Source organism: Triticum aestivum, chromosome 2A, assembly GCF_018294505.1.
Source record: "Triticum aestivum cultivar Chinese Spring chromosome 2A, IWGSC CS RefSeq v2.1, whole genome shotgun sequence".
Classification (NCBI taxonomy): domain Eukaryota; kingdom Viridiplantae; phylum Streptophyta; class Magnoliopsida; order Poales; family Poaceae; genus Triticum; species Triticum aestivum.
This window is the reverse complement of record NC_057797.1, coordinates 63,097,387-63,107,833: the sequence shown is the minus strand read 5'-3', so window position 1 is coordinate 63,107,833 and position 10,447 is coordinate 63,097,387. Positions and strand designations below refer to the sequence as shown.

The following is a 10,447-nucleotide window of genomic DNA, read 5'->3' as shown; positions in this document are numbered from 1 at the left end:
CCAAGGTTTCTTATTGTTCTGGGGATGTGTGTGTGTGTCAGTTCCATGCGACTGTCGAAAATCCCACATAGTTGGATAGAATACCACCCCGCTGGAGAGAGCATATGTTCCGAGTGGTCTCGAATAGTTCCGCGCAAAAGGGAAAAAGACATCGAGTCAACTTATTGGAAACTTGAACAGATCATGCACAAAAAGGATCATGGTCCAAGGTTTCTTACCATGTCATGCATGTAAGTGCTAGCTCCATAAGTCTGAGCATCTCCTCAGTGTTTGGAAACCAAGGACCACCAAAATGGGGATATGTCGACAATCTGTTGGGTGGAATGTGGGTTCGAGGCGACGACAGATCATCCGCTTCAACTTGGAGCTCAACGGTTGGTTGCCGAGGAACAAATCCTATGCCGAGAGAAGGAGGTAGTCGTGGACATGGAGATGACCTCAGATCAGTGCGCATAGTTGGGACTACAAAGCGATCCACATCCAACACACCTGCTGAAGATGCCTCTGTAACCGACTTGAGGAGCTTATCATGCAAGTCCTCCAAGTTGCACTGAACACTCTGTACGCATGTCATGTGCCAATCCACATGCCCTGAGAGGTCCAATAGGTTCATCGGCGTGAAATGAGGAAGTTGCACCTTCGCTTAATGGACATCGTTCTGGTTTGACCCATTAACGGGGTTAGAACCAGAAATATCCTGACCATTCTCCAAGGAAGAGGATGAATCGGAGTGGCTCCTGAAGTTGGTTAAACCTACAAAAAAAAAGATGAATTAATGGCTCCGGTACCTTCTTGCAATAACAATCATGTTGAAATACCCAAATTTTGTGCCAAATATGATCTTTAGCATGAACTGGAAAATAACCTACCTGAGATCCGATGAATTTTCTTTTCATCTTCATCCATGCAAGAAATTCCTAGGCTGGACACATCTTCGCCGTGTGCATTTCCAGGATCAGGCATGGCTTGGGAGAGACTTTCTCCAAGGTCTTGCCTTTCGCCCCGTCCATGTGTACCCAACGTATGTATTACTAGATGCGTATGCGCGCTTTGCCGCGCCACTTGCCTTCAAGCGTCTCTCTGGTAATTACTCTTTTTTTGGGTGTGTTTAGCTAATCTACTTGTTAGTGTTTTTAAGTAGAGTGGTCATCCTAAGGTTTCTTCAGTGTTCATTGTATTGGCAGAACACCGGTCAGGCACATACATATAGTAATAAAGATGGCTAAAAGCGACGAGGTGTTAAAAGAAGAAATCAAAGGTAAGTCCAAGCGAAATCCTAGCAAGAGATAGACAATATATCATGAAACCATGGTTACTAGTGTAGTGTGACTTGAAACCGCCACTTCAACGAAAACAACACCACAAAGGTTTGAAACTGTGCTACAGACCTTCATGCTAGTGGGTTGTAGTTACAGTAAGCATGAACGAAAAAAAATCCAAATACAAGAGAAAAAATAAATAGTACACTAAAAAGAAATGATAATTTGAGCTGACCACTGCTTCTTGCGTAGTAGTGTAGTGCAGCCGCCACTGCTCATTAACACATTGAGCTGAAACACCATACGGTTACAAATTCTTTTCAGTCCTTCATGCATCAACGTTGTAAAAAAGAGATGAAATAAACAGGAATAAGCAAAATAAAATCAAAATTCATGCAAACAATGAGAAGATCGGGCAAAATCCACCAAAAAAATTGCCGTGGAGAAGTGCCTCTATCCCTTTCCCCTCCTCTCCTGGTCTCTGCTGCAACTGTCACTTCAGAATTTAAGGGAAAGCGCGGGCCCGACAACGACTGAACGATCACTTCTCCTACAAATCACATCGCGTGATCCAACAGCCAGCAAATTCGACTGAACTCAAATTGATTTCAGTCGAGAGAAAAATAGCAAAACCAAGTGGACTCAGCACCCCAAGACCCCCTAAATCTTAGGTAATTCAATGTTTGAGAAAAATACATAATTGAACTCAAATTGAAAAATACATAATTCAATGTTTGAGAAAAATACATAATTGAACTCAAATTGAATTCAGCACCCCAAGACCCCCTAAATCTTAGGTAGGCAAATTGTGTCCCAGACTCCCAGTTAACCAAGTGCTATTTTATTTTCTGTTACCCAAGTGTTCCTGCCACAAAAGCCTTTCCCTAAAAAAACCAATCCTTTTCTCATTCCCCCTAGGCAAGCCATAGAAGGACGTCATATGCATAGGCTTATTGCCAAGAGTGGCATTGAGCAAAGCTAATCTACCAGCCATGGTAATGAACTTACCCTGCCAGCACTTGACATCTTTTCAATGTCATCCTCCACCCCTTTCAATGCTAGCAGGGGTTTGAGTTGCGTTGGTTCGAGGCAGAAGCAGCCGCGGCCCACGTCTCTTAGTCGCCGACCACCATAGGAGCAGGACTCAGCCCCTGCAGTTCCATAAATAAGGCTAATATTGTTGCAACCACAATGCATAGGAGCAGCAACGCAGCATATAAACCATGATGATCATGGAGAAGAACACATCAGCATTCCACACGGGAACAAAGAGAGGCATTGTTTTCTAACTACTTTTTTTTATAAATGCTAAATGTCTGATCCACAAAGGCTACATTTTTTGTCATTTTCTATTTTTGCTAATTTTTTTGGGTTATACATATATATAAAGCTACGGAGGGTGCAGCCAGCGCTCGCATTGCACTGCACTAGAGGCCGCCCTCTTCTACACTACAGATAATTAACAACAGCGATAAAAAGTACCGGAATTATTAGAGTTTTTACAACACACAGATAAACATGCTATCACCAGGAATCCAGATTGTTTGTTTATGCCGCCGGACGAAAATCCTGCTCCATCTCCTCGAGCACACCACCATCCCCTCAACCAAGTCATGAAGTTAAGCTCTCCCCTTACACCGTCACGATTAGTTGTATGTCATCTCAACTCTACCATGTCAGCGGCGGGCCGCAGCTTGGAGAGGAGGGAAGTCAGCGTCGTACGGGTTCTCGGTCTCCAGGGGAGGGAAGTCAGCATCGTCTTGCAGCTGGTAAGGCCCGGCAGCCCTGCACAAGTTCCATCAGGAAGCAGTGTTAGTTAGAAGATGATAGTTTGATTTCATAGTGCAAGAATGAACATGAGACTCAAGTGCATGAGCTAGGAACATTACTGTACCTGTTTTCGGCCGCACTGGTACCGGGCCGAGGGCTCTGCGATGTGGAGGCAGCGGGGGATCCTACGGGCCCGTTCTGGGTCGCACCCACACCAGGCCTGGGGGATGGCATGTGGGGCCAGCTCTGGATCGTACGCACAACAGGCCTGGGGCTATGTACCGGCAGGTTGGGCCAGCTTTGGCTCATAGTCGCACCGGGCCTAGGGCTCTGCACTGCTGCTGACCCAGAGGCTTCTGCAGGCCAGCTCCTGGGGGTTGCACCCGCGCCTGGCCTGGGGCTGCTCCTCTGCGGGCCTTGTTGTCCCTGCCTTGTTGTTTCATGGAGAGCAGGGAACTGTTCGTCGAACACAGAGTTTTGACGAGCCACGGAGAAAGGCCCCATGGTTCCGAACTCCAGGTTCTCATGCTGCTCCGCCGGGACGACGGGTGTGATCACCACGGCAGGTGAAGAGGGCTGGCTGCCGCTGCCCTGACGAGGAACCGTGATCCTCGGCGGCATCCGCGGCACCACCCACCCATTCTCAGACCTGGCAACAACTTCGTCAGTACCAAACAAACATGTTGTTCGATGGTATCAAGTTTGAGCAATGTTGCATACCTCTGCTCATTGTTGCTTGAAGAGGCACCCTGGTGTGGATTGCCTCGCATCGTCGATGTCAGTCCTGTTGCGCTTGCGCCCGCAACATGCCCATTGCTTGAGGCAACATCCGGCCTCCCGTCTCCGTAATCCCGGTCTGATTGCCGCGGCCTTTGGAACCTTCCCCTATCGTTCCACGACTTGTCCCTGTTGGCGTTCCAACCCTAAAAGAGTAAAGTGTAAATGGCAAGCAATCGGAAATTGAATTAGTCTAATGCAAACAGAGCTAAACTGAAAAGTGGGAAAAACATTTTTCAAGGTTTCTTACTGTTCTGGGGATGTATGTGCCGGTTCCACGCGATTGAGGGAAATCCCACATAGCTGGATAGAACGCCATCCCGCTGGAGAAAGCATCTATTCCGAAAGGCATCGAGTAGTTCTGCACATAAGGAGAAAAAGACATCCAGTCAATCTGTTGGAAACTTGAACAGAAAATGAACAAAAAGGACCATGCGCCAAGGTTTCTTACCATGTTATGCACGTAAGTGCCAGCTCCATAAGCCTGGGACATGTCCTCGGTGTTTGGAAACCAAGGACCAGCAAAAGGGGGATAGGCTGAGAATCCGTTGGGTGGAATGTGGGTACAAGGAGGCGACGGTAGATATTCCGGTTCAACTTGGCGCTCAGTGATCGGTTGCCGAGGAACAACTCCCGCACCGAGAGAAGGAGGCGGCCGCGGGCATGGAGACGGCCTCGGATCAGGGCGCAGAGGTGGAACTACAAACCGATCCTCATCTAGCACACCTGCCGAAGACGCCTCTATAACCGACTTGAGGAGCTTGTCATGCATGGCCTCCAAGTTGTACTGGACACTTCGTATGCATCTCATGTGTAAATTCACATGCCCTGAGAGGTCCAGTAGGTTCACCGGCGTGAAAGGAGGAAGTTGCCCCTTCTCTTGATGGACACCGTTCCGGTTAGGACCAGGAACCTCGTGACCATTCTCCGAGGAAGAGGATAGATCGGAGTGGCTCCTGAAGTTGGTTGAACCTACAACAAAGAAATGGTGAATTAATGGCTCCGGTACCATCTTGCAATAGTAATCATGTCAAAATACCCAAATTTTATGCCAAATATGATCTTTAGCATGATTTGGAAAATAATGTACCTGAGATCCGATGAGTTCTCTTTTCATCTTCACCCATGCAAGAAGTTCCCAGGCCGGACACATCTTCGCCACGTGCATTTCCAGGCTCAGGCATGGATTGGGACCCACTTTCTCCAAGGTCCTGCCTTTCGCCCCGTCCATGTTTCCGCAGCGTATGTGTAAAAAACACATAGACTTCTTCTGCGATACGTTCGCAAGGCAGCTTGAGAATATTTCCGAGCTTCTCTGCGCCAGCTGCAAAGGCATCCCGTATGACACGAGAGTTTGCTGCATAAAATTATGTATATGTTAAGTTCAACCAAATCATCCAACTAACAGAAAGGAAAGTGTGTACCCCACAATCAAGATAGAAAACAAAATGATGGATCATCTTGGTTATTCTTACCTTCGCTGATACTCGTGCCGAGGTTGTTATCCCCCTTCAAGGGGTCAACAATGTTCAGGTACTTCAGACGCAAGTCTGGATCACGCCTATCAGAACCTGGTGGAAGCTCAAAAAGCTTACGCAGTGAGCGCTTGAGGGGCTCCTGGCTCAGCAGTAATTCCTCATTTGAGGCACTAGGCCCAGCTGCAAGTCACAGAGATTTTATTAATTACATAAGTGATTAGATGCCAGGTGATTCACATAACATAACAAAGCAAAATGATAGACTAGCATGACTCACCGGTGTCGTTGCGCAGGGGGACAGGGCCAGCTAAAGTAAGGCACTGGTTGTCCCAATCAAACTTGCTGTAGTACAGCAGAAACTTGTACAGGGCCTGTTAAACAAAGAAGATACAGTCAAAAAACACTTCAATTTGCATATATTGTGAAGTTACTTGGATTGTTTTCCGAGGAATTACCTGCAAAGGGCCATGTATCGAGCTGTGGAAAAGGTTGAAGATGTACAGAATCAACACCTCCAATGCGTACGTAGACATCAACCAATGGTTGGATCCATGTATGTTACCCTCGTGGTAACACCATGCCTTGATCAGGATGATGCTCCGCTTGAACAGATGATCCTTCCCGACCTCTTTGTTGACCTGAAACAATAACGCACATTCAGGTTAGGGGTATCTAAGTTACTCGTGTTATTTATACAAGTTTTCGGGTATGTATTTGAGATGAATTTTTTTTCCAAAATGAATCGAATAGTTCAGATCGCGTCCACGTACCAGCTCAAGGAAACAGAGGGTGGACACACCGCCGACTTGGTTGAAGGAGATGTCCATCACAAGGTTGTCGATAACACATTTGATTATCTTGACCTGGGTACACAAAAAAAATGACATAAGCTTAGAGAATTTATTGAATATCAGTAGAAAATATAACTATATAAGGACATAGTAAAGAGCATACAGTTTAAAAAGTGTCTTTCCCACAACCCCTCAAAAAGGTATCTTTCCCACAACCGCTCAAAAAGTGTCTTTCCCACAACACCTCAGAAAGTGTAGTACTTCCCACAAATTGACAAATACACCGATAATTTGATTTGGAATTTCAAATGGAGAACTCACCTTGGCGTTGATGACCTGAATGTCCCTCAGCGCAAACTCGGCGTCGTCGCTGCTCTGTTCAGCTGCGAGCAAACAACAGACGTCTTGGACGAAGCTGTCGTCCAAGTTGGTGTTCGTGATTATGGTGATGTCGACATCACCATCGGGGAGGTACGTCTTGAGCGGCACCGACCCGAACGGAAACACCTGCATTGTTAGAAGAAAAATGAGTTAAACACTTATCACAAAAAAATGTGTCAGCACATTCTAGTAGTGTGTATCGTAAAATTGTGCGTAGAAATTAAGCGGCACGAGTATCGTTGCAATTTTTAACAAGACTACGGATTGCCTACCAAACCCAATCAACTCTACACTAGACGCGCATAATAGTGGTACTCACATTTTTGTGTTAAATACAGGTGCGCCCAAGTCCTCCCATAAAAGTGTACGAAGCACATTTGAGTGCAACGGCATGGAAATCTTGTAGACGGACAAGCGCCGTAGACGCAGCATGCAGGGAATATAATGCGTGCGTGTGCAGCTGTACGTGGGGAGTCATGCGACGGCGGACAGTGACGGCAGCGAAGCAGAAAGGCTGGACCCTTTTCTGAGTGTTTCTTACACATCAACGTCGTAATCAGTACTAGTGGGGTACTTGCGCCGGTAAAAATGATGAGTACTGAAGCTTTCTTTTTTTGACGGAAATAGGAACTGTCCGAAGGTGTGTGTGTGTGTGGACATGTGGGGGGCTCGGACACTGTCCGTGCACATATGGGACACCCGCTCGGGTACATTTTGTGCTTGCTCGTGCTCGTGTGTGTCCACGCGAGGTTGCCGCCAGCCTGAGCTCAAGCTGTTTCGGCTACCAGGGCTGACCCGGTACATGCGATCGTCGTGGCACCTGGATGTGCATGTGTTGCAGTGTGGTCTTGCCGTGACGTCGGTGTTGTGCATGCTTCGGTGGTGTCGCACACACCATACTTGTTGAAATGCCTGAAAATGGGGAAGACATTTTTGAGGGTCTGGTTGTGTGCCCGGACAAATTGGGTTCAAATCAGTCACGTCCGGAGAATGTCCGAACATGTCTATGGACATATGGGACACCCGAGTGTGCATGTGCTACTGTGTGTTCTTGTTGTGGGAAATTGGGGATTAGGTTTGAGGATGGAGTTAGGGTTGGAGCAGCCGGGCAGGGATTAGGTTTACCTAGCTTGGGCCTTGGGGGTTGAAGGAACTGCGCCTTTCTTTCAGTTGGGATGGGTACTAGGGACCCGAATTTCTGTGGTGCGTGCGGTTGTGGTTGTGGCGGCCACCTTAGCCGCATCATTGGGATAGGTGGGGCAGCCGGGCAGGGATTAGGTTTACCTAGCTTGGGCCTTGAGCAGTTTGGGTACTATGACTAGGAGCTCAACTGAATATATTTGGATTTGTTATACTGCTATTTGATGTAGTGCTTGGGTTTTTCGGGTTTGGGCTTTGGGTTTGGGTTTTATGCCCGGCCCAACTCGTTGACATGTTTGAAATGGGGAGGACACTTTTTGGGTGTGGTTATGTATCCACACAAATGGTGGTTCGGAGCAGACATGTCCGAACTCTATGTGGACGTGTCCGTGGACTTATGAGGGCCCAAGCACAATCTAGACTTGTACGTGAAACCTGGCCGTGATCATATGAGACACCACGGACAATGTCTGTACGTGTCCATGAACTATTACTATTGGACTAACCACTTCATCAAATATTAAAAATAAAGCAATGCTGTAGTAGGCGGAAATAAAAAAAAAGACCAGGATAAGCATGGGTTAATAATTAACTAATTAACGGATGGATCGTGTCATGATATCCTAACCTAGACGACAAGAGCATTTACCTTCCTACATTTTTTGTCCATTAAACAGCGATTTAAGTATCCATCCATGTTTTCTTAAGAAAAGTCCCGTTTTGAATATAAACTTACTTTTTTGCAATATTTTAAAAAATATATGTTCCTGCTTTTTTTATCCATTAGAACAGCACTTGAAGTATTAACCCATGTTTTCTTACAGAAAAAGCCCCTTTATTTTATTTCGAACGTGATTCTACTTATTTTTTTCCAATCTTATTCTTAAAAAATGTTTCTGTTTTTTATCCATTATAACAGCGATTTGTAGTATTCATTCCCATTTTTTTACAAAAGCCCCTTTCTTTTATTTTGAGTATGATTGTACTTATCATTTTTCCAATCCTTAAAAAAACGTCCTGCTTTTTAAATTCAGTTTCAATTATTCTCATTGATAGACCTACCTTAAAGCATATGTTACTAACACATTAAAGTTTCCGTTTGTTTCTATTAAGATGAAAAAGTGAAAAATGGATTTATCACATGCTGCAAAATTCAGAACAAGTTGGAACCGTTAACTAGATTTGTTTTGTAGTGTAATAGTGAATGACTCTTAAATCAGTATTTTATGGCCCCTTTCTTTTAATAGGATAAAAAATTATTATGACTTTATGCTTAATCCCGGTATAGGTAAACTTTAGGTTCGAACAACATTATTATCCTATAAGATCCAAATACTTCTGCACTACTAGTTCTACTTCTAGTTCTAGGTGTATAAATAAACAAATATCAGGATAATCATAGGGTGATGATTACTTAATTATTAGCAGATGACAATTAACTAATTAACAAAGACGAGCAATATCCTATCCTAACCAAAAATTCCCCAAGCACCTACGAGGGCGGGCGGCGGCGGCGGCCGGACCCCTCATGCTCCAGGTGAAAGCGACGGTGGAAGTACTACACTACGGCACGAAACCCGAGGCCGAGACGCGGCACCACGAGGAGGATTCGGGGCCGGACGAAACGGAAAGACCTTTTGGGTTGGTTATAATTGTGTGCGGGACGGGGCTACGGAAGCCCGGGCGACGACGAAGCGAACACGCTGGACGGGCACGCAGCGGGACAAACGCGCGAGGGTTTCGCGTGGGGGAGCAGGGGTGGGGGGAGGGGGGAGCAGGTACCTCGCACCCGAAGGTGGTGCCGATGAGGTTCTTGGCGTAGTCGATGACCTTGTGCCGGCGCCGCTCCGCCTCCTCCGTCGGGTGCAGCCGCAGCACCACCTCGCGCGCGGCCGCCTCCGCGGCCCGCAGCGGCGGTGGGATGACGGGGGGCCGCCGCCGCGGCGCCATCAGCATTATCCGGCGCGGCCGTGGCTGCTCCTCCGGGACCGGGACCGGGACCCAGCCGGGGCCTTGCGCGTGGGGGTGGCTCGCGGGCGGCACCGGCATCGGCGCCGGCGCTGGCGCCGGCAGCGGGTGGCTCAGGCCCACGCCGTAGGGCTGGACGCCGTAGTTGTGGTGGAACATCCCGTCGCCGCCGCCCCCGTAGCCGTACCCGTACCCGTTGTGGCCGCCTCCGTAGCCGTACCCCTGGTGCTGGCCGCCGCCGTAGCCGTACCCCTGGTGCTGGTGGTGGCCGCCTCCGTAGCCGTACCCGTGGTGGCCGCCCCGTCCGTAGTCGTTCCAGCGGTGGTGGTGGCCGCCCCGGCCCCCGCGCCCGCCGCCGTTGCCGTTGTACTGGTGGCCGTGGCCGTGCCCGCCGTTGTGCCCGCGGCCGCCTCCCCCGTAGTTGTGCACGCCGCTGCCCCGGTGGTTGGGCCTGGCGGGGTAGGAGGACGCCATTGGAGCAGGGGCACGCCGCCGCGGCCGCGCGCGGGGGCAAATCCGCGGTACGCACCCGGTATAGAAAGCCCTGCGGAATCGAGGGGGTCAGCATCAGCACAAGGCACAAAAATTCCATACCCCCCCACAAAAAATTCAATTTCCTCCACGTAATCCAGTCACTTTCCCATTTCCAACCTTTCCCTCTGACGCCGACGGACGGACGTGACCCCTCGATCGGTCTCAGTCCCGATGGGGGCCGCCGGATCTGGCTCGTACTTCCCTCGTCCCTACCAAAAACCTGGCGATGGTGGGGCTGGAGTTGGGTGGGTGGGGGGTATGGGTCTACTCTCTCTGTGTAGTGTGCGGTACGAGGAGGAGGATTCGGGCGGTGGCCGAGAGGGGAACGGAGCTGGGTGATGGCTGGGTG

The 10,447-nt window shown here is 48.5% G+C and overlaps 1 protein-coding gene across 1 annotated transcript; it reads right to left on the bottom strand.

The window, feature by feature from the left end:
* Window positions 1-2,544: 2,544 nt before the first annotated feature.
* Window positions 2,545-10,208, bottom strand: LOC123191502 (uncharacterized). The gene is made up of 13 exons (XM_044604212.1): window positions 10,201-10,208; window positions 9,379-10,108; window positions 6,397-6,582; window positions 6,055-6,147; window positions 5,740-5,922; window positions 5,562-5,655; window positions 5,282-5,464; window positions 4,897-5,163; window positions 4,258-4,778; window positions 4,057-4,167; window positions 3,750-3,952; window positions 3,154-3,678; window positions 2,545-3,044 (listed from the first exon to the last, which is right to left on the bottom strand). Exons 1-13 carry the CDS (start codon window positions 10,206-10,208, stop codon window positions 2,936-2,938), a joined length of 3,213 nt encoding a protein of 1,070 aa, XP_044460147.1. The 3' UTR covers window positions 2,545-2,935.
* Window positions 10,209-10,447: the final 239 nt, after the last annotated feature.

Coding starts and splice junctions, on each gene's coding strand:
- LOC123191502 (XM_044604212.1), bottom strand. Junction 5,923..6,054: donor CCCTCTGTTTCCTTGAGCTG/GTACGTGGACGC, acceptor TTATTGTTTCAG/GTCAACAAAGAGGTCGGGAA. Junction 3,045..3,153: donor ACCAGTGCGGCCGAAAACAG/GTACAGTAATGT, acceptor GAACTTGTGCAG/GGCTGCCGGGCCTTACCAGC.